At 46.4% G+C, this 24,466-nt stretch overlaps 1 protein-coding gene across 1 annotated transcript; it reads right to left on the bottom strand.

The window, feature by feature from the left end:
- Positions 1–658: 658 nt before the first annotated feature.
- On the bottom strand, positions 659–22,468 carry clic6 (chloride intracellular channel 6). The gene is made up of 6 exons (XM_002941877.5): positions 20,465–22,468; positions 8,366–8,475; positions 5,824–5,949; positions 5,460–5,566; positions 5,005–5,186; positions 659–3,828 (listed from the first exon to the last, which is right to left on the bottom strand). Exons 1-6 carry the CDS (start codon positions 22,271–22,273, stop codon positions 3,667–3,669), a joined length of 2,496 nt encoding a protein of 831 aa, XP_002941923.2. The 5' UTR covers positions 22,274–22,468; the 3' UTR covers positions 659–3,666.
- Between the last annotated feature and the right edge of the window lie 1,998 nt (positions 22,469–24,466).

The following is a 24,466-nucleotide window of genomic DNA, read 5'->3' as shown; positions in this document are numbered from 1 at the left end:
GCCGTGTCTTCTTGTGTCTTTTGATGGATAGTGAGTAGAATGTGTCTGGAATAAATATTTCATTCTGTTTGTAGAAGGAATTTGTTTTCTTTCACATTATGTTTTGGGGTTCTGTACCAGCCCAAGGCCCCACAGCCCTTTAGCAGGGAAGATCTGCGCCCCCAAAGATGCCCCAGTAGACCCCCATCTTCTTCTCTGCTGATTCCCAGCACATACTCTGTACTTATGTCCCTTACCTAAGCTTAGGGACCCCCCACACTATACTGTTTATATAGAATATAACAGTCACATGACTTGGCAGCTCTGAAACCAGTGCAAATTGCATTGGAATATAATAATCAGCCCTGTAGCATCAGCTTATATGACAGATGAACCTCATTGTGATGATTTGCAACGACCCCCAAGGTTAGCTTCTCAACAGCTGCCCAGAGCGCACTGAGCATGTGCAGTGTCACTGACACTTCTAACAAAATGTTTTAGAGATGCTGAAACTTTAAGCTGGTGTAGTAAGTTCAGTGTAGATCTGCACTTGCAGAGTGAAAGATATTTTATTGCGCAGGTCTCTTTAGAAAGTAATTAGAGGTTTCTTATCATTCCCATTCTTCAGTTCTGTGGAGAACGATGTTGTTACACACGCCACAGGCCGACACCATTACAATTTGGTTTTAATCTTTTATTTCAGTATAAATCTTTAAGGCATGTGAACAAAGAATACAGCAGGTACATGAGAAAACACTGAGAGAGTGGCCTGTAATGGAACTTATGGCTAAGTCAACACTTACATTTAACCCTTAGCGGGCAGAGAGCGCTCACAGCTTGCATAGACATGTGTCTCCAAAAGACATGTGTATAATCAGTACTGGGCTCATATTAGGGCAGGTCTCCAAGCTCAGATCTACAAACAGGCCAGGTTTTTCAGATAAACTAACTAAATACAATTTTTCCAAAAAATTATTAAAGTATTCTGACACATGTAGGGGCTTCAGGCTTAGGGCAGTGCTGTCTAACAGGTTCCAGAATCAAGGAGTGCTGAGTTGCAGTCAGTGCACCTGTATTACTCTCTGGTGGCAGCCGCTCCCTTATTTCTATTACTATTGTTCTGCTGGAACCTTTAGGCCAGGGGATCCCCAACCTTTCTTACTCTTGATCCACAGTCAAATGTAAAAAGACTTGGAGAGCAACACAAACCCATAAAAGTTCATGGAGGTGCCAAATAAGGGCTGTGATTGGCTATTAGGCAGCCTCTATGCACCCTATCAGCTTACAGGGAGCTTTATTTGGTAGGAAATCTTGTTTTTATTCAAAACTTGCCCCCAAGTCAGGAATTCAAAAATAACTGCCTGGTTTGGGGGCACTGAGAGCAACATCCAAGGGGTTGGGGAGCAACATGTTGTCCCGAGCCACTGGTTGGGGATCACTGGTTTACACTAATGGTAAAAGGGTTGTACCAGTGGAGAGAATGCAACTTACTGCCTACCTCTGCCTGAATGTGTGTGCGCTGACAGACATGGGATCAACATTCAGATTGGATATTGGGGTGAAAATGCATACTTTAGTGTTTCTGCACCCAGCTGTGTGCACACTGAAGGGCTGACCCCATGCCTAGGAGAACAAACATACAGGAGAGAGTTTAGCCTTACATGGTACAAAAGAAAGAAGTGCCCTCAGGATTGCAATTCTTTGGTTATACCCCAGATCCAAAGACTCTTAAAGCCCCAGTTCTGGTAATCCTCATTAGAAAGCAACCAGCAGGTAGCACGCACAGGTCTGTTATTTAAGAGCAAACATCTGATTGGTCTATATAGGATTCTAGACCAAGAGCAAAGTCAAAGGTTCATGAACTGCACAAGTAGATCATTATTATCAGAAATGCAGTCAGAATACTGGTCCATTCATTTGTCCTCCAGTACATCAGCACTGGTAGACATGGACAAATATTGCACAGGTTGGCATTATGAAAGGGGAGGAAGCTTTTGATATTCTAGATAGCAGATGTGGCTCTACAACTCCATTCACCTTCTCTACCTGGTTTAGACCATGGATGGCTGCCCCCTAGGGGTGGCATATTGATTAAAACCCCATAGGGAGCACAGAAAATAGACAAATTATTGATTGTCATCAATATACCATATAAGTTAAAATCACTTATGGTTCTTCTGAACCGTGTAGTATACAAATAAAAACTCAAATATATAAGTGTTTCTAGTCAAAGAGAAGAAAGGATAGAACTTCTGTATTCTATTCTACTGCATTAGAGGAAAAGAGAAACCTAAATGGTCCTGATATTAAATATAGACATAAGTAACATAAGTTTGTTGAATATTTCCTTACCTTGGACCTGAGGGAAGATGCCCTCTGCTCTTGGGGATGTAGGGGAGGTTCTGCGACTGCTTAATATACTTTAGATACCCTAAGCCAAGTAGAGACCAAGGTTGCTCCCATCCCCTACCTCAAGGTAACAGAAAGAAGATGTATCCTTTTCATCTTATCTCTTAGGGGAGATGTCCTCTACTCTTGAGGATGAAGGGGAGGTTCTGCTACTTCAGCTTAATCTGCCTTAGATACCCCAAGCCAAGAAGAGACCAAGGTTGGTTCTTTTCCCTATCTCCAAGGTTACAGAAAGAAGTTTCTTCCTTTTCAGAATCCCAGGTCTTACTGACTTGGTGATCCTCAACAGGGGGATGCCAGGAGTCAACTTTTGGATATTTTCATGGTGTATTGCATCATAGAAAAAATTCTCAATAACCTTTTAGACCAGTGGCTGTCAAACTCTTTTAGGTCAAGTCCCACTTGAAGGTTCAACCTTTGGCCAAGGTACCCCTTCAAGGTACCTCCCTTAGATCATGACCTGAGGACAGCTGTAGGAAAATATTAGTGCACAAGACATTCAGCTTCAGGTATCTCATCCTGACATTCAAGGTGGGCTATCAAGGGTATCTAGAAGAGCAAATATTCTCCCCAATGCTTACATAATTGGCCTTCAGGCTAAACCTACAGAGAGGGGCCAGTTCCACAGCAACAGTAGCTCCTTTGTTAACACTTACCAAGGTTGAATTTAGAGAATAGGGGCTCAGTTCATTGTTGGTTGACAATTCTGCTAAGGACATGTTTGGCTGACAAGGATTCTCTGAAGCTTATATCTAGCCCTGACCTAAAGTATCCTCAGCAAGGTATGCTATACAATATGGAACAATGCTTTTTTGGCAAACAAGAAGAACATTGGACTTGTCAGGATTCCATCTTTTCAGAGCAGTAAAATCTTGTTCCTCAAATGAACAGGTGTGGGATCAATTTTCCAGAAACCCAGTATCCAGGAAAGTTTCAAAATTCACCAATGCCATTACCTGTCCTATTTAAACAACATTTGCTAATATGTTTGAGTAGTCTTAAGGTATGGCGTTTCACATTACAAAATGATCTCTTTTCTGGAGAACCCCAGGGCCAGGCAATTCTGGATAATAGATCCCATATCCCATAAATGAACATAATCTGTTGCAAGGTTATACATTTCCATCAGACAAACAAACATCAATGTGATTGATTCACTTTCTGCTACATCTGGTAAATGGTATGAGTATTGGCCCATGTTGTTACCATGATAGAAGGGGTTACATGTTTGCTGCAAACAGGCGGTTCTAAAACATGGGCCCCGTGTCCTTTTCATTCTCACTGAATTTTTTTGGCAACTCTAAAATAGGCATATTCGATCTCAGAATCGGCCGGGCACGTGTTGGTGAACTCATCTCGGGCGAAAGCGCTGTTCAGGTATCTCCAAATGCCCGTCATGTCAGTCGGGATCTCAAAGTTCCTGTACTTTTTGGCTACAACCTTGAAAAGGAGAACGTTTGTAAAGATGGTGCATGAGATGTTTTTCTATATAAAATATTACAAATAGAAAAGGATGAAGTCTTTTGATGGTTCCTTTAGTCTGTTAGTTTCCCACCAAGCTGATACTATATCTGCCTGACTGGTAAAAAAAGATACTTCATGCCAATTTTATTGGTAGGACGGTAGGACAGAGGGACAGGTATTTACCTGTAAAGGTGTCAACCCTGAGTTAAAATAAAAGTTCCGCTAGTTGGTTCTAGGAAGAGCTTCTACCAAGTTCTGCTGGACTGGTTGATGGATGTGCCCTAAACCTACATAAGATGCTCCTTCTGCAACTGCCAATGGTTACACACATATGGAGAGATGTATTGAGGACAACTATAGCTGCAATGTGACACCAACTAAAACGATAATGTATGTACCAACCATCTTGCCTCTTGCAATAACTGCTCTGTGCTTGCTAAAGTAAAGCTGGCCATAGAAGGCGCCTGACCAAAATCTGCCGTCAGGGCTGAATCGGCAGAAGGAGGTAGAAATCCTATTGTTTCTACCTCCTTATCTGCTGTTTCAGCTCTGAACAGTGTGTGGCGGATCTGACGATGTCTCGTGCAACGATGGTCGCACGAAACATCGTCAGATCGCCACGTGTGTGGCCACCTTTACTGCCCTTGACAAAGAGCCATGGGTATGGATAAACCATTATCACACCCCAAGAAAAATGCCCTGTGTCTTGTCTTAAGGCCCCCATACACGGGCCGACATGGGTCCCTTGGACCGATTCGGCAGCTAATGAGCCCGTGTATGGGCAGAACAGAGCGGCCTGGCCGACCGAGATCTGGCCTGAAATTGGCCAGATCTCGATCGGCCAGGTTAGAAAATCCAGTCGGATCGGTGACCACATCGGCTCGTTGATGCGGTCCCCGAACCGACTGCCCCATAACCACCGTAGGTGGGGATATCGGGTGAAGATCCGCTCGCTTGGCGACATCGCCAAGCGAGCGGATCTTACAGTGTATGGGCACCTTAAGTCTAGTCTAATAATCATGACAGACAGGGGCTCATAGTGGGTACTGTGCTAGTCCATTGTTTCCTATTAACTAGGAGCCCATTGATACCAGAACCTTTCTGTCTAGTTTATGGACACATTTTTATCATCAGTTTATCTTCAAAACAAACCTTAATAATCTGGAGTTTGGGTAAAAGGTTGCAATCTGCTAATGTCAGTTCATTCCCATCCAGGAACTTCCTATCAGAGATGGTGATGTCCTCTGTGCTGTAGGCATCAATCTCATCCGGCAGTGGTGTGTTCAAAAAGTCATCCAGTTTTCTCAAGGACCTTAGGAAGCCTTTCTCTAAAGCTGAGATGCAGGGAAATGTAGGGGGCATTAGTTAGTAGCCCCCCAACACCAAATGCTTCTTATGAAGCAAACAGTACTGGTGGAGATCTAATTCAGACACAGCAGGATACAAATCTAGAATGATATTTAGACCAGGTAGATAAATAAAAGCTAAAAGCTGATTGGTTGCTTTGGCTTATGTCTTTAGATCAGATGTATGTAACCCCATAAAGCTGGGGGTACACAGAGCATTAAGCAATACTAAAAGCAAGTATTAAAAAGGCCTCTACTTACCGGCATTCAGATCTTTTCTAGGGTTCTTAATGTAGGCCGAGAATTTTGCAAACACATCATTCCCTGCTGAGCTGGATTCGGGGTGCTTTGGTGCAAGTTTGGGGTATCTTAACAAGGCAATCAGAATTGCATATTGGTACAAAGGCAGTAATATCAGCGTCGGACTGGAGACCTTTGGACTCACCAGAGGATCTGACCCCCAGAGCCATGCTATTGGCCACTCCTCACTCCACTGCCACCAACCACCCTCAATGCTGTTGATACCACCCACCCCACTGGCAGAGACCCAATCAAATCATTTTAACACTGAGCACTGTCCTGTTTATTATACTATTCCTTGAAGTGTAGAAGTGTCATATATTACCTCGGCATTGTCAGTCTTTCTTCCAAAAACTCTTCAATTTTATTCACATCGGTTTTGACTTCTCCATCAAATGTCATGAAAGGTGGATTTGTCCCAGGAGCCAAGTTCTGTAAGTCTGCTGGTTTCCTACATTGGATAACACAAAGGTTTGTGTACAGACAAGAACAGAACTTCTCAAGAACCTTCCTAGGGCACCTTGGCTGGATTATTAGGGATGCTGATACAGTCCAAGAAGTATTTGGCCAGTCAGATGTTTGGTGGCCTGCTGACCCCAACGATATCATATACAATGGATATCAGTCAGTTTGGGAATTGGGCAGCTCTGAAAATTTCAACAGGTTGGCCAGTAAATGGTGCATCAACAAATGAGCAAGTGAAGAGGGGCCACAACTCCTATTCACTTTCTGCTTTTCCAGTCTTTTGTGCAGATATGAAGGTGGCCATACCCAGTGGCAATTCTAGCTTATGAGTTGCCTTGCAATTATGGAGGGGCAGGGGACAATCGCTAGTGCAGAGAGTTCAATGGTGCTGCCTGCACTAGAAGGGCTTTGGTTTAACAACCAAAGATTTGGCTCTGAAAGTTACCCAGAACAGCTTTTAGATGACCCAGGAAAATGATGGGGCACTGCCAACAAAGACAAGTTTGTTAGATATATATTGAAGCAGTAGAATTCTTAATGAATCAGATAAAAGTGAGTGTAGGACTGGCCAGAGCTGGGGTGAGTGAGTGTAGGACTGGCCAGACCGGGGATGAGTGTAGGACTGGCCAGACCGGGGGTGAGTGAGTGTAGGACAGGCCAGACCGGGGGTGAGTGAGTGTAGGACAGGCCAGACTGGGGGTGAGTGAGTGTAGGATAGGCCAGACCGGGGGTGAGTGAGTGTAGGACAGGGCAGACCGGGGGTGAGTGAGTGTAGGACAGGCCAGACCGGGGGTGAGTGAGTGTAGGACAGGCCAGACTGGGGGTGAGTGAGTGTAGGCAGGGGCGCTTCTGCCATGAGGCGAGTTGAGAAACTCGCCTCAGGCGGCAGAAGCGCCCCAGTTACAAGGGGCGGCAAAAAGCCGCTCCTGGTAACTTTAAGAGCCGAATTTCCTGTTTTTAAACCGGAAATTCGGCTCTTCTAGTGCAGAGAGCGCAATTGCGCTCTCTGCGCTAGCGATCAGACCGCCCCCGGACCCGCTCCTGCGCTGGAGAGGTAAGCGCTGGGGAGCTGGAGGGGGGCGGCATCCAGGAGCCGCCTCAGGCGGCAAGAGGGGCCCAAACGCCCCTGAGTGTAGGACTGGCCAAAGCTGGGGTGAGTGAGTGTAGGACTGGCCAGAGTGGGGGTGAGTGAGTGTAGGACTGGCCAGACCGGGGGTGAGTGAGTGTAGGACTGGCCAGACTGGGGCTGAGTGAGTGTAGGACTGGCCAGACCGGGGGTGAGTGAGTGTAGGACTGGCCAGACCGGGGGTGAGTGAGTGTAGGACTGGCCAGACCGGGGGTGAGTTAGTGTAGGACTAGCCAGACCGGGGGTGAGTGAGTGTAGGACTGGCCAGACCGGGGGTGAGTGAGTGTAGGACTGGCCAGACCGGGGGTGAGTGAGAGTAGGACTGGCCAGACCGGGGGTGAGTGAGTGTAGGACTGGCCAGACCGGGGGGTGAGTGAGTGTAGGACTGGCCAGACCGGGGGGTGAGTGAGTGTAGGACTGGCCAGACTGGGGGTGAGTGAGTGTAGGACTGGCCAGACCGGGGGGTGAGTGAGTGTAGGACTGGCCAGACCGGGGGGTGAGTGAGTGTAGGACTGGCCAGACTGGGGGTGAGTGAGTGTAGGACTGGCCAGACCGGGGGTGAGTGAGTGTAGGACTGGCCAGACCGGGGGTGAGTGAGTGTAGGACTGGCCAGACCGGGGGTGAGTGAGTATAGGACTGGCCAGACCGGGGGTGACTGGGACGTAGGTGGCCAGCGTGAATATATTGCAATTTATGGACAAACAATCCCAAATTTGCTTAAATGGGGGGGGTAGTCTCTGTCTATAGGTTTTTCACGTTGCCTTGTGGCAGGAGTGCCCCTGACCCTACCATGTGGGACCCCTCATATGCTTTCTGTCCATAAGGCCTGTAGCGCAATCAAGCAGAGAGCACACAAGACCAGCCCATGTATGGCCACCATTACACAACTGGCTGATCTGCTCCTCCTTGGAAATAAAAAGGAAAACATCAGTTCCAATGAATATATGGTATGGCCTGTATCTATCTCAGGGCTATACAGTGGCGTAACTAGGGGACCACAGGCCCTGGTGCAAATACTGGCCAGGCCCCCCCCCCCTCGCCGGATGATGTGTTGTGCACTTGTTCTTACCTTTAGGCCTCCGTACAGTGTGCGCAGTGACACCGGTGACGCCACTGGGGCTAAATACTGTATTAAAATGTGGCAAAACAGAAAATCCTATTCCTCTAACTAGTTGCATTAATAGAGACAAAGCTAAAATCCCACAGGCAGGGGCACATGATCATTTACAGCCTATATTAAATATGACATATTCAACCCAAAGCTTCTTCTTTTTACCTCTTGAGATCCACGGTGGTGACATTAAACACCACACCCTTCAGCCAAAGGATCATAAATAAACGCTGGGAGAACGGGCAGTTTCCGATACTTTCGCCGTCGCTGCCAGCCTGCGGGACAAGACAAACAGAGGGCTCAGAGATAGGCTCGGGGGGCTACAACTGGCCCATTGTGATCTCCATTACATTCCTAGGAAATATGGGAGAAGGTTCCCGGAACTATGGGGACAGTCAGGGTAGGACTGGGGGGTGCAGGGCCCACCAGGGCTGCTGCCTCGGGGGCCCCCACTCCCCCCAAGGGGAAATTCATTTGCATGAAATCTTTAAATCAGGGGTCTCTCACAGATCCTTTATTGCCCCCACAGAGACCCCTGTGTCTTTTATCAACCTTAACCACTATGTAACAGCAGCATCATATCCCAGTAACCCGTAGCAACCAATGACACATTTTCTTTCATTATTGTAGAGGAAACACTAATTTCTGATTGGTTGCTAATAAAAACCATTCTCTGGCATATTTGTGCCAAGATCCAGAAGCCCCTTCTGGGGCTCATTTATAAACACTGGGTAAATTTGCATCTACGCAGTAACCCATAGCAACCAATCAGTGATTAGCCTTTTTTTTGAGGCAGCTGCAAGTAGAACAGTGAAATCAAACATTTCATTGGTTGCCATGGTTAACTGCCCAGGTGCAAATTACCCCAATTCTTAGATGAAATAAAATACAAGTTTTTTTTCAATTCCTTTCAGCTCTGGCATTTCCATGATGATGAGATCCCTCATTCTGTGTATCAGTGAAATACCTGCAATCGGAGCCCATAAAAGCCAGTATGGCAGCAGCGCAGCGGTTACAGCCCCACAAGGGCACCCTTGGGAGACAAAAGAAAATGGGATTCTCTCTGCTCATTGTATGGGACATGTGAAATGATCTGGAGCGGGTCCATAACAAACAGAGAACATGCCCAAGCTGTAAGTGAGAGTGACCCCGGCCAAATGAACTCCTGTCCCGGCCAAGAGACTTCCAGCTGGGCTGTAAAATGCAATTTACTGCTGCGGGACAAGTGCCTGGGAAAGCACGTTTCTCTCATTTGTGCCCCATTGTCCTGGCAACAGTAAATTTTCCCCAGTCGGATAAGGCAGGACGGAGTAGTTTTCCATGAGCGGGGGCATTCTGCTTACATGGCAGCGCTGACAGTTGCCATAGTGCAGGACCAAGTAGCAACCAATACATGAGCTGCGTAGTTTAACCTATGGAATGCCAGCATGAAGCTGGGCCTGCCCGAGAGGGGGGGCACAGGAGGCAGCGACTGTTAGTTATATACAGAATGCCAGTCTTACGGAAGAGCAATGGGGCCAGAAACAAAAAAAACATTTTTGATGAATTTCTGACTTTTCTGAAGTTATAATTATGAGATAAAAAGTCAGAATTTGACAAATTCTGGGAACTGGCACTTTTATTGTAGTGTCACCCACTGTGACCTACAGCACTTATATTTGCCTATTTGTGTCTGTAAGTTACCCTCCAATATAGATTGTAAGCTCTACGGGGCAGGGACCTCCTTCCTCTTGTGTCCTCGACTCTTAACTTATTGCTGCTGTATTTATTTGTATTTATTATTATACTTTGTATTTATCTATTATCTTATTAACCCCCAGTTTGTATTAATGAATCCTACAGTACAGCGCTGCGTACATAAGTAGCGCTTTATAAATAAAGATATACATACAAAAAAAATCAGAATTCCGGGTTTAAAAGAATTTCGACTTATTGAAGTCAGATTAAAAAGTCAGACTTTCAACAAAAAAAGTAGAAAAGTCTGGATTATATATTTCTAAGTCAGAATTTTGAGTTTTAAGAGTTATAATTCTATATAGTCTGTACAATAGGAAGCTGAGATTGCTGGGTAATGTAGGCTAACATCAGCTGGCAGACTAAGGCACAGTAATCCAAATGGGGTCACTGACCCCGGCAGCCAAAAACTATTGCTCTGTGACCTTACAGTTTTATTATTGTTTTTACTTTCTATTCCTTATTGTTCTGTTCAGTCCCTCTCCTGTTCATATTCCTGTCTCTCGTTCAAACCACAGCCTGGTTGCTAAGGTAAACAAGACCCTAGCAACCAGATAGCTGCTGAAATTCAAAACTGGAGAGCTGCTGAATAAAAAGCTAAATCACTAAAAAAAAAAACACAAATAATAAAAAATAAAACCCAGTTGCAAATTGTCTCAGGATATCATTGTCTACATCATACTAAAACTTAATTAAAACATCCACTTTAATATTTTCCAGTGATAATGTGTCAGATTCTGAGGGGGCAGCCATTAGGCACAGAGCGCAATAGATCTGAAGGGCTTTTGTGACTGCACATGTATGAAGTGTACGGCAGGGTGCAAACATAAATAAAGGGGGGTTGTTCTTAGTGCCCATAGGGTGCAGCACAGAGCACAAAGACCTGCTTCTAACATGAGTACAGAGCTGCCTGCATTCCCCAGTGCTGTGTTTATTAGGGGTGGGCTGGGGGAGGCTGCATTATGCAATAAATAAAATCCAAAATATACACCCTTTGTACTGGCCCTGTTCCTCTGTACAAAGTAAAGGCACAGGTGAGGCACAGACAGGTAAATTTGTGTAATGAGATGCATAGCTGTCGGCTGCAACCTGATGCAAAAGAGAGATGGGGCAATTCTAACGATAACAGTCACAGTAGGAAAGATTTGTGCAACGTGTAACACCCCCTAGTGGATGCACTTAGGGTATTACATGCCCCTGTGGAGCGGTGCCACTCGGCCCTATACAAATACAGTAGCGCAGAATTCTATAATGTGCTTGTGTATTGGGATCATACTGCATAAAGCATGGCCAAGGCCTTACTAGAAATAAAGGCACACAAAAGCTTTTTATATTATATATATATTAAATAATATATATCATTACTGCAGCACATTGTGACCCTGTAAGAGTTAAAGGGAGAAAAGTGAGAGAGTGGGATAAAAAGGGGGGAGAGATGTGGGTGAGAAAGGGCAAATGGCAGAGGCGGGCATCTCTGCAGTGGGACCCACACCCAGCGCAATGTGGGCATTGAGCATAGAGTTAAATGCAAGTGTGGGCAGGGTGGGGCTCAGAGGCGGGCATCTCTGCAGTGGGACCCACACCCAGCGCAATGTGGGCATTGAGCATAGAGTTAAATGCAAGTGTGGGCAGGGTGGGGCTCAGAGGCGGGCATCTCTGCAGTGGGACCCACACCCAGCGCAATGTGGGCATTGAGCATAGAGTTAAATGCAAGTGTGGGCAGGGTGGGGCTCAGAGGCGGGCATCTCTGCAGTGGGACCCACACCCAGCGCAAAGTGGGCATTGAGCATAGAGTTAAATGCAAGTGTGGGCAGGGTGGGGCTCAGAGACGCAGGGGGTGCAGTTTGCTGAACACAGAAAGGAACAGTGAGAAAGGAAAGGAAGAGAGAGAGAGACTGGCACTGAAATGATTAACCCCTGCTGTGCCCCCAGTTTCACCGGGTTGCTCTTGTACTTGACACAGAAATGTATGAGCTATGTCATCAGCAGGAAAAGGGTTAAAGTCTCTTAGGCAAAAATAAGAGTGCCTACGTGTCTGTACATGCCTGTCCCAGTGTGCCACTAAGGTCACCTAACTCCAAGGTGACTTGTAATAGCCTTACGGCACGCACCGGGGGGGTTATTCCCTAGCAATACAGAACATTCTGCTGTGTGACAGAAAGCTAGAAAGCTAGAAAGGAGTGCAGCACAAGGCAGGGAGCTTGGCGCCCAACACTCTAGTGGGTGTCAGTGTCTCTAGTGGGCCCTGGGTGTCAGTGTCTCTAGTGGGCCCTGGGTGCCAGTGTCTCTAGTGGGCCCTGGGTGCCAGTGTCTCTAGTGGGCCCTGGGTGCCAGTGTCTCTAGTGGGCCCTGGGTGCCAGTGTCTCTAGTGGGCCTGGGTGTCAGTGTCTCTAGTGAGCCCTGGGTGCCAGTGTCTCTAGTGGGCCCTTGGTGCCAGTGTCTCTAGTGGGCCTGGGTGTCAGTGTCTCTAGTGGGCCCTGGGTGCCAGTGTCTCTAGTAGGCCCTAGGTGTCAGTGTCTCTAGTGGGCCCTGGGTGCCAGTGTCTCTAGTGGGCCCTGGGTGCCAGTGTCTCTAGTGGGCCCTGGGTGTCAGCTTCTCTAATGGGCCCTGGGTGTCAGCTTTTTTAGTGGGCCCTAGGAATCAGCTTCTCTAGCTGGCCCTGGGTGTCAGCTTCTCTAGTGGGCCCTGGGTGTCAACTTCTCTAGTGGGCCCTGGGTGTCAGCTTCTCCAATGGGCCCTGGGTGCCACCATCTCTAGTGGGCCCTGGGTGTCAGCTTCTCCAATGGGCCCTGGGTGTCAGCTTCTCTAGTGGGCCCTGGGTGTCAGCTTCTCTAGTGGGCCCTGGGTGTCAGCTTCTCCAATGGGCCCTGGGTGTCACCTTCTCTAATGGGCCCTGGGTGTCAGATTCTCCAATGGGCCCTCTGTGTCAGCTTCTCTAGTGGGCCCTGGGTGTCAGCTTCTCTAATGGGCCCTGGGCGTCAGCTTCTCTAGTGTATCCTGGGTGTCAGCTTCTCTAGTGGGCCCTGGGTGTCAGCTTCTCCAATGGGCCCTGGGTGTCACCTTCTCTAATGGGCCCTGGGTGTCAGCTTCTCTAGTTGGCCCTGGCTGTCAACTTCTCTAGTGAGCCCTGGGTGTCAGCTTCTCTAATGGGCCCTGGGCGTCAGCTTCTCTAGTGTATCCTGGGTGTCAGCTTCTCTAGTGGATCCTGGGTGTCAGCTTCTCTAGTGGATCCTGGGTGTGAGCTTCTCTAGTGGATCCTGGGTGTGAGCTTCTCTAGTGGACCCTGGGTGTCAGCTTCTCTAATGGGCCCTGGGCGTCAGCTTCTCTAGTGTATCCTGGGTGTCAGCTTCTCTAGTGGATCCTGGGTGTCAGCTTCTCTAGTGGATCCTGGGTGTGAGCTTCTCTAGTGGATCCTGGGTGTGAGCTTCTCTAGTGGACCCTGGGTGTCAGCTTCTCTAGTGGGTCCTGGGTGTCAGCTTCTCCAATGGGCCCTGGGTGTCACCTTCTCTAATGGGCCCTGGGTGTCAGATTCTCCAATGGGCCCTCGGTGTCAGCTTCTCTAGTGGGCCCTGGGTGTCACCTTCTCTAATGGGCCCTGGGTGTCAGCTTCTCTAGTGAGCCCTGGCTGTCAACTTCTCTAGTGAGCCCTGGGTGTCAGCTTCTCCAATGGGCCCTGGGTGTCAGTTTCTCTAGTGGGCCCTGGGTGTCAGTTTCTCTAATGGGCCCTGGGCGTCAGCTTCTCTAGTGGATCCTGGGTGTGAGCTTCTCTAGTGGATCCTGGGTGTCAGCTTCTCTAGTGGATCCTGGGTGTCAGCTTCTCTAGTGGATCCTGGGTGTCAGCTTCTCTAGTGGATCCTGGGTGTCAGCTTCTCTAGTGGGTCCTGGGTGCTGCTTCTCCTAACACAGAGGAACCTTTGCACCCTGCATTGATCGCTACAGTGCAGTTGAGCCAAAAGGCGCACGTGCCACATGTACACTGAACAGCAGAAATAACACCAGTTAGACTTAGAACATATTCAGCACAATGGCTCCCACTTTGCGATAAAGCACATGCGCAGTTACATCCATTTTGGCGAATTGGACGCAAACGGGAAAAAACATGATGACTGTGCCCTATTGCTCTGCCCCCCTACTTGCACCCTACCATAAGTGCCCTGTGTGGCTAGAAATAGAAAGCCACTATTGTTACTGACTGTAAGGTGAATGTCCCCTTTAATTAGCGCTGTATGTATAATACCATGTGTACGCCAGCCCCACAGCAGCGCAAGGAGATTCTATAGTTTATGTTGGTCTGCAATAGTCAAATGGCTGGAAAGTGCCTGTCAGGGGGCCAGTAATCCTGTGCAATGCCCCCGGGCACGTGATTAAGCACTAACAGGAATTTATGTGGTGTTGCAATAGATTAGTGTTAATTCTATTGGGTCTTTTCCTCAGTTATTCCTAATCCTTTCTTAATAACCCGGCAAAATAGCAGCCAGATATTCACCAGCACCGCAGAGCGACCTCCAGCCTCATTCATTGCTTAAAAGGAATTAGAACGTAAATAAGGGTGCCTTGTACTGGAACAGTGGGGCTCAGAAAAGCAGATTATTCCAAGGCATTTTAATCAGGCTCCCTGTTTAATGCTTTTTAAGTCTTCTTTTAAACTCTGAGTATCTATCACTATGTATGATATAATGTAACCCCTACTGTAAATGATAAGGATATTAGCAGTCACTGAGGGGTTCTGTGCCCATATAAAGGCACAAGGCTGCAGGCTGAGTTATACAGGGAACTCTGAGTATCACTCATGTATTATAAGGGATAATGTACCCCCTACTGTAAATGATAAGGATATTAGCAGTCACTGAGGGGTTCTGTGCCCATATAAAGGCACAAGGCTGCAGGCTGAGTTATACAGGGAACTCTGAGTATCACTCATGTATTATAAGGGATAATGTACCCCCTACTGTAAATGATAAGGATATTAGCAGTCACTGAGGGGTTCTGTGACCATATAAAGACACAAGGATGCAGGCTGAGTTATACAGGGAATGAGTATCACTCATGTATTATAAGGGATAATGTACCCCCTACTGTAAATGATAAGGATATTAGCAGTCACTGAGGGGTTCTGTGACCATATAAAGGCACAAGGCTGCAGGCTGAGTTATACAGGGAACTCTGAGTATCACTCATGTATTATAAGGGATAATGTACCCCCTACTGTAAATGATAAGGATATTAGCAGTCACTGAGGGGTTCTGTGCCCATATAAAGGCACAAGGCTGCAGGCTGAGTTATACAGGGAACTCTGAGTATCACTCATGTATTATAAGGGATAATGTACCCCCTACTGTAAATTATAAGGATATTAGCAGTCACTGAGGGGTTCTGTGACCATATAAAGGCACAAGGCTGCAGGCTGAGTTATACAGGGAACTCTGAGTATCACTCATGTATTATAAGGGATAATGTACCCCCTACTGTAAATGATAAGGATATTAGCAGTCACTGAGGGGTTCTGTGACCATATAAAGGCACAAGGCTGCAGGCTGAGTTATACAGGGAACTCTGAGTATCACTCATGTATTATAAGGGATAATGTACCCCCTACTGTAAATGATAAGGATATTAGCAGTCACTGAGGGGTTCTGTGCCCATATAAAGGCACAAGGCTGCAGGCTGAGTTATACAGGGAACTCTAAATATCACTCATGTATTATAAGGGATAATGTACCCCCTACTGTAAATGATAAGGATATTAGAAGTCACTGAGGGGTTCTGTGACCATATAAAGGCACAAGGCTGCAGGCTGAGTTATACGGGGAACTCTCAGTATTACTCATGTATTATAAGGGATAATGTACCCCCTACTGTAAATGATAAGGATATTAGCAGTCACTGAGGGGTTCTGTGACCATATAAAGGCACAAGGCTGCAGGCTGAGTTATACAGGGAACTCTGAGTATCACTCATGTAATGTATTATAACGGATAATGTACCCCCTACTGTAAATGATAAGGATATTAGCAGTCACTGAGGGGTTCTGTGCCCATATAAAGGCACAAGGCTGCAGGCTGAGTTATACAGGGAACTCTGAGTATCACTCATGTATTATAAGGGATAATGTACCCCTACTGTAAATGATAAGGATATTAGAAGTCACTGAGGGGTTCTGTGACCATAAAATGGCACAAGGCTTTTCTCCTAATTCAGCCCCAGTTTTCCTCTAGACTTTAATAGCGTTTTCATGTCATAAACAGTGAGATAAGTTTTTCTTATTGAGCATCAGGCTCTGGGAAAATCTGGAACTTAATCAGGAGATAAGATTGTCTCATCAAATTGAATGTGGCCCAATTTGCTAATTGCAGCCCAGAGGGAAACATAAATTGGAGCACTGCCCCCCCCCCCCACCCCACCCCTCAGCTTCTGAATAACCTTCAGCTCAGAAACTGGGCAGAAGTTTTGAAGGTGAGTGACTGTAAATAAGGAAACAGAGTACATTTTCAGATATGTTTGCTTTTACTGATTATTATATACTTGTGAGTGGCCTTTATTTTAAATTGCCACTTTTTTTAATGTTCCTGCTGAATTGTGCTTAGTACAGGGGAATCCCTATGCTGCCATAGTTTTATGGTATCTCTCTGTACAGGCTATGAGCAAACTTAGGGGGCTGTTCCCGCTGAATTGTGCTTAGTACAGGGGAATCAATATGCTGCCATAGTTTTATGGTATCTCTCTGTACAGGTTATGAGCAAACTTAGGGGGCTGTTCCTGCTGAATTGTGCTTAGTGCAGGGGAATCCCTATGTGCCATAGTTTTATGGTATCTCTCTGTACAGGCTATGAGCAAACTTAGGGGGCTGTTCCTGCTGAATTGTGCTTAGTGCAGGGTAATCCCTATGTGCCATAGTTTTATGGTATCTCTCTGTACAGGGTATGAGCAAACTTAGGGGGCTGTTCCTGCTGAATTGTGCTTAGTACAGGGGAATCCCTATGCTGCCATAGTTTTATGGTATCTCTCTATACAGGCTATGAGCAAACTTAGGGGGCTGTTCCTGCTGAATTGTGCTTAGTACAGGGGAATCCCTATGCTGCCATCGTTTTATGGTATCTCTCTGTACAGGCTATGAGCAAACTCTCAGTATCTATCACTATGTATGGTATAATGAACCCCCTACTGTAAATGATAAGGATATTAGAAGTCACTGAGGGGTTCTGTGCCCATATAAAGGCACAAGGCTGCAGGCTGAGTTATACAGGGAACTCTGAGTATCACTCATGTATTATAAGGGATAATGTACCCCCTACTGTAAATGATAAGGATATTAGCAGTCACTGAGGGGTTCTGTGCCCATATAAAGGCACAAGGCTGCAGGCTGAGTTATACAGGGAACTCTGAGTATCACTCATGTATTATAAGGGATAATGTACCCCCTACTGTAAATGATAAGGATATTAGCAGTCACTGAGGGGTTCTGTGCCCATATAAAGGCACAAGGCTGCAGGCTGAGTTATACAGGGAACTCTGAGTATCACTCATGTATTATAAGGGATAATGTACCCCCTACTGTAAATTATAAGGATATTAGCAGTCACTGAGGGGTTCTGTGCCCATATAAAGGCACACATGGCTCAGTACCAGTGGGTGCAGTGCCCAAAGGGAATCATATGCACACAATGGAAATGGCAGATTATACTAGACTATTTCCAGTAATACCAATTAAACATTCTCATACTAACAGCTGAGAACAATTACCAATTACTCATCATTATCAACATGGCTGCTGATCCGCCCCAGGGCCGGAATTATTAATAACAACCAATCAGTGACTACCTTTGATCACATGCTAGAGAAAGAAAAATAAGGATGTGATTGGTTACCATGGGCAACTGCACTGTTGCACTCATATATTACCAAATCTGATTAGAATATTCATGAGATATTCAGGTTCCTTCACTACAGTCGGGTTTGGTAATAACGATTATTATTATTAACATTTATTTATACAATACAATAAGTGGGTTACATACATTGGACATACAGAGTAACATATAAAGCAATCAATAACCGATACAGGAGGGGAAGAGAGCCCTGCCCAAAAGAGCTTACACTCTACAAGGAGTAACATATAAAGCAACCAATAACCGATACAAGAGGGGAAGAGAGCCCTGCCCAAAAGAGCTTACACTCTACAAGATTACTAGATGTATCATGTGCTCTCGCTACTCGCTGCTCCCCAAATAGCCGGCTGCCTTCAAATTAAAGTACAGAAATAATCCTTTTAATGCTCCGCCATGTGCAAATTACAGTCCAAAGTAGTAACCGCAAATTATAGGGGGAGAGCCTCAGCGGCCACAAGGGTCGGCCTTCATTTACTCTGCTTGTTCTTCTAACATTCTGGGATATTTTAGGCACTCTGCCACAGCCACTGACCGATATATATATATATATATATATATATATATATATATATATATAGGTGTGGGACCCGTTATCCAGAATTCTCGGGACATGGGGTTTTCCGGATAAGGGGTAATTATATCTTAGTTGGGATCAAGTACAGGTACTGTTTTATTATTACAGAGAAAAGGTAATCATTTAACCATTAAATAAACCCAATAGGGCTGTTCTGCCCCCAATAAGGGGTAATTATATCTTAGTTGGGATCAAGTACAGGTACTGTTTTATTATTACAGAGAAAAGGGAATCATTTAACCATGAAATAAACCCAATAGGGCTGTTCTGCCCCAATAAGGGGTAATTATATCTTAGTTGGGATCAAGTACAGGTACTGTTTTATTATTACAGAGAAAAGGGAATCATTTAACCATGAAATAAACCCAATAGGGCTGTTCTGCCCCCAATAAGGGGTAATTATATCTTAGTTGGGATCAAGTACAGGTACTGTTTTATTATTACAGAGAAAAGGGAATCATTTAACCATTAAATAAACCCAATAGGGCTGTTCTGCCCCCAATAAGGGGTAATTATATCTTAGTTGGGATCAAGTACAGGTACTGTTTTATTATTACAGAGAAAAGGGAATCATTTAACCATGAAATAAACCCAATAGGGCTGTTCTGCCCCAATAAGGGGTAATTATATCTTAGTTGGGATCAAGTACAGGTACTGTTTTATTATTACAGAGAAAAGGGAATCATTTAACCATTAAATAAACCCAATAGGGCTGTTCTGCCCCCAATAAGGGGTAATTACATCTTAGTTGGGATCAAGTACAGGTACTGTTTTATTATTACAGAGAAAAGGGAATCATTTAACCATGAAATAAACCCAATAGGGCTGTTCTGCCCCCAATAAGGGGTAATTATATCTTAGTTGGGATCAAGTACAGGTACTGTTTTATTATTACAGAGAAAAGGGAATCATTTAACCATGAAATAAACCCAATAGGGATGTTCTGCCCCCAATAAGGGGTAATTATATCTTAGTTGGGATCAAGTACAGGTACTGTTTTATTATTACAGAGAAAAGGGAATCATTTAACCATGAAATAAACCCAATAGGGCTGTTCTGCCCCCAATAAGGGGTAATTATATCTTAGTTGGGATCAAGTATAGGTACTGTTTTATTATTACAGAGAAAAAGGAAACCATTTTTAAAAATGTGAATTATTTGATTACAGTGGAGTCCATGGGAGATGGCCTTTCCATAATTCAGAGCTTTCTGGATAATGGGTTTCCGGATAAGGGGTCCAATACCTGTGCCTATATATAGTATGTGCCCCCCACCCCGGATTTACTATTTGCAGGCAAGAACATGCCACTTGCAGGCCTCTGCCTGACAGGAGTATAACTGATGTAGTAGGGACTAGCAGAATGCTAAAATGGCCGCCTCCAGGTTGCACTTACCACAACAACCCCACAGACTACAGGGCACAGAGTGGGGGAGGGGTGAGCTCAAAGCAGTAACAGAAATATGTTGCCATTTCCAGCCTCTGTTACAGCAATATCACTGCTGACAGGAAAGGACTTGTAAATGGCACCACCTGCGGCCCTCATAGTGTAACAGTGGGGCAGGCCTAATACATGGCCACATGTACACAGCAGCAATTCATAGTTTTGAAGCACTTTCTGATCAGGTCCCTAGTGGGAATAAGTCAGTGGGAAAGACCCATCTCTAACATGGCAGGTTTTTACTTCATTGCCCTGTCTGATGTAGCTTGGTCCTATGAAGTACTATATACAGTATATCTACTGGTCTGGACACACCCGTAGTGCCCCCTTCATGATGCTGTAGGCTGGACTACTAGCATTTCCCCTTGCAAGAAAAACATTTTAAAGGGAAAGTGTCATACACTTTATTGAAACTACAGCATAGGCAGTGAAACCTAATTTGCTTGGAGTTATAACTGTAAGAGCCCAACACAACTGGGGCCACAGTGTCCCCAGGAGGCACACACCGCCTAATGGTACACATAATAGTCATAAAAGAAAAAGACTATGCACAGAAGGCATGGGGCAAATAGTAAAACAATGGGGTGCCTGCTCAGACAGGGGTTTGTATACATTCATAGGCAAACCTTACCTTGACAAAGAGTGATATGTCATGTTCCTGGGGGGCTTCAGGGGTCTGTAATGGTGTCTCAGGGCTACTGGTGGGGTTCATGCCATTTTCTTTGATTTCTGTTTCACCCCCAGAGCCAGGCTCTGCATCCAGACTCTCCTCTGCTGTGTGCCCTTCCTCCTTTGATGGACTCTCCTCTGTCCTACCATCTTCAGGGGACTGTTCCGGAACAGCACATGGTTCTACTACCAAGTCTATCTGAGATGGGATATTTGTGTTTTTTCCATTTTCTGATGAGGGTTCCTTTATTTTTACATTGTCCACCTGTGGTGCATCCGGCACATCTTCTCCTGCACCGGAAGGTTCTACCAACTTCTTTACTGCATCTCCCTGTTCACTTTCTTTGCCCTGCTTTTTTGTGTCTTGCCCTATATCTGTTTCCTCCCCCTCAACTTCACCCTCTGTACGTCCATCATTGTTTTCCACCTGGTCAATGTGTCCCTCTCCCACTGCTTCCTCTACATCCTTGTTATCTTCAACCTCTCCTGATTGCCCTTCAGCTTCTTCTTCTTCTTCTCTTTCTTCTTCTTCTTCGCTTTCACTTTCCTCCTCCTTATCCTCAGCTGCTTGCTGTTTTTCCTCTGTGCCCCCCTCAGCTCCTTGCTCCTCAGATGCTAAATATCCCTCTATTTTGGTTTCTTTTTGGTCCTCCCCTGTTTCCTTAGATACTACATCTTGCTCCGTCTGCTTTTCCCCAACTCCTCCATTTTGCTCTTTCCCCTCTTTCCCGGTTGCTACATCTTGTACCTTTTCCTCTTCCCCAACTCCTCCATCTAGCTCTTTCCCAGTTGCTACATCTTGTACCTTTTCCTCTTCCCCCACTCCTCCATCTTGCTCTTTCCCCTCTTTCCCAGTTTCTACATCTTGTACCTTTTCCTCTTCCCCAGCTACTAGATCTTGCACATTCCCCTCTTCCCCAGCTACTAGATCTTGCACATTCCCCTCTTCCCCAGCTACTAAATCTTGTACATTCCCCTCTTCCCCAGCTACTAAATCTTGTACATTCCCCTCTTCCCCAGCTACTACATCTTGCACATTCCCCTCTTCCCCAGCTACTACATCTTGCACATTCCCCTCTTCCCCAGCTACTACATCTTGCACATTCCCCTTTTCCCCAGCTACTAAATCTTGTACATTCCCCTCTTCCCCAGCTACTACATCTTGCACATTCTCCTCTTCCCTGTTTACTTCATATTGTTCTTTCTCCTCTTCCTCATCACTGCTGGAGGACTCTTCAGAGCTTTCACTGCTAATACTTTCATTCTCAATTTCTGTTCCTTCCTCCTTTCCCTCTTCTTCTTTATCAGCATCATCTCCCTTTGTTTGTTCTTGTGGAACATCTCCCTCACTCCCTTCCTTAGTATTGTCTCCCAATTCCGTCTGCTGGGGCTCATCACCAGCAGGTTCATTTTCTGTTGGAGGCTGACAAGGTCTCCCCTCAGCCTCTTGCATTGCTTCTTGCCCCCCTGGAGGTTCTTTTTCAGTTTGAGGCTTAGGAGGTTCACCTTCTGCCACTTGCTTTTCTCCTTGATTCCCTGGAGGTTCCTGTGAACTGTCAGTTGTTACATCTGGATCTTTCTCTGCTTTACCATTCATTCCCCCAGACCCCTGGCCTTCATTGACAAGACCAGGCTTCCCATCTTCTTCTTCTGTCTTAGGGTTCTTTTCTATGTGGGCAGTGGGGTCTGTTTCCCCTACAGGTGATTTGGGTTCCTTATCATTCAGGTTTGTTTCTGCTTCAACGTGTGGCTGACCCGCAGACTCTGCCATGCTTGCCCCTTTGGTACTGTGTGCCAGTTCTTTCTGCCGCAGAGATTCTGCTTCCTTCTCCCCTGCCTGCGGAGCTTGCCTGCTTCCTTACTGATTATGGCGACGACCTGGATAAGTAAAGGATTAGTGCTTTTCAAGTCACAGCTCTCTGCACATGTTCACTCCAAATCCTCTAAGTCTGAGCAGTTCAGCGCTTGTGCTCCCCTAACAGCACTTTCCAAATCTCACCACACCCAGCCCCACACCCCTCCCAGTGGTACCACAAGGCTCTGGGACGCAACAGTAGCTGCTTTACTTGTGATATGGTGTAGGTCATTTAAATAACATCTGACATGTGTGTGTGTGTGCATTAGCTATGAGCTTTGTGCAGCCACCGGTAATACAGCAGCTGGAACATTAATGTCTGACCTCAGAACTCACCATGAGAGTGCAGGTTAGGTACACAGCGCCCAAGTCTGTGTTAGACTCATGCTATGTACCAGAGATTTCTTTAGGAGATGCATTGATATGCTATTGTTTAATCCATCTCCATGCACCCAAAAGAAACAGTAGCTGTGGAATAGCAGGCATAGTAGGGAGAGATGGTGTCTCCAGTGGGGGATAATAGCCTCTGGGAAGGGACTGGGGCTGTGGGATAGCAGGTATAGTAGGGAGAGATGGTGCCTATAGTAGCAGTGGGGGGATAATAGCCTCTGGGAAGGGACTGGGGCTGTGGGATAGCAGGTATAGTAGGGAGAGATGGTGCCTATAGTAGCAGTGGGGGGATAATAGCCTCTGGGAAGGGACTGGGGCTGTGGGATAGCAGGTATAGTAGGGAGAGATGGTGCCTATAGTAGCAGTGGGGGGATAATAGCCTCTTGGAAGGGACTGTGGCTGTGGGATAGCAGGTATAGTAGGAAGAGATGGTGCCTATAGTAGCAGTGGGGGGATAATAGCCTCTGGGAAGGGACTGTGGCTGTGGGATAGCAGGTATAGTAGGGAGAGATGGTGCCTATAGTAGCAGTGGGGGGATAATAGCCTCTGGGAAGGGACTGGGGCTGTGGGATAGCAGGTATAGTAGGGAGAGATGGTGCCTATAGTAGCAGTGGGGGATAATAGCCTCTGGGAAGGGACTGGGGCTGTGGGATAGCAGGTATAGTAGGGAGAGATGGTGCCTATAGTAGCAGTGGGGGGATAATAGCCTCTGGGAAGGGACTGGGGCTGTGGGATAGCAGGCATAGTAGGGAGAGATGGTGTCTCCAGTGGGGGATAATAGCCTCTGGGAAGGGACTGGGGCTGTGGGATAGCAGGTATAGTAGGGAGAGATGGTGCCTATAGTAGCAGTGGGTTAATAGCCTCTGGGAAGGGACTGGGGCTGTGGGATAGCAGGTATAGTAGGGAGAGATGGTGCCTATAGTAGCAGTGGGGGGATAATAGCCTCTGGGAAGGGACTGTGGCTGTGGGATAGCAGGTATAGTAGGGAGAGATGGTGCCTATAGTAGCAGTGGGGGGGATAATAGCCTCTGGGAAGGGACTGGGGCTGTGGGATAGCAGGTATAGTAGGGAGAGATGGTGCCTATAGTAGCAGTGGGGGGATAATAGCCTCTGGGAAGGGACTGGGGCTGTGGGATAGCAGGTATAGTAGGGAGAGATGGTGCCTATAGTAGCAGTGGGGGGATAATAGCCTCTGGGAAGGGACTGGGGCTGTGGGATAGCAGGTATAGTAGGGAGAGATGGTGCCTATAGTAGCAGTGGGGGGATAATAGCCTCTGGGAAGGGACTGGGGCTGTGGGATAGCAGGTATAGTAGGGAGAGATGGTGCCTATAGTAGCAGTGGGGGGATAATAGCCTCTGGGAAGGGACTGGGGCTGTGGGATAGCAGGTATAGTAGGGAGAGATGGTGCCTATAGTAGCAGTGGGGGATAATAGCCTCTGGGAAGGGACTGGGGCTGTGGGATAGCAGGTATAGTAGGGAGAGATGGTGCCTATAGTAGCAGTGGGATAATAGCCTATGGGAAGGGACTGGGGCTGTGGGATAGCAGGTATAGTAGGGAGAGATGGTGCCTATAGTAGCAGTGGGATAATAGCCTCTGGGAAGGGACTGGTGCTGTGGGATAGCAGGTATAGTAGGGAGAGATGGTGCCTATAGTAGCAGTGGGGGATAATAGCCTCTGGGAAGGGACTGGGGCTGTGGGATAGCAGGTATAGTAGGGA

This window comes from Xenopus tropicalis, chromosome 2 (assembly GCF_000004195.4).
Source record: "Xenopus tropicalis strain Nigerian chromosome 2, UCB_Xtro_10.0, whole genome shotgun sequence".
NCBI lineage: Eukaryota > Metazoa > Chordata > Amphibia > Anura > Pipidae > Xenopus > Xenopus tropicalis.
Note: the sequence above shows the minus strand (reverse complement) of the source record. Positions and strands in the feature narration are given on the sequence as shown.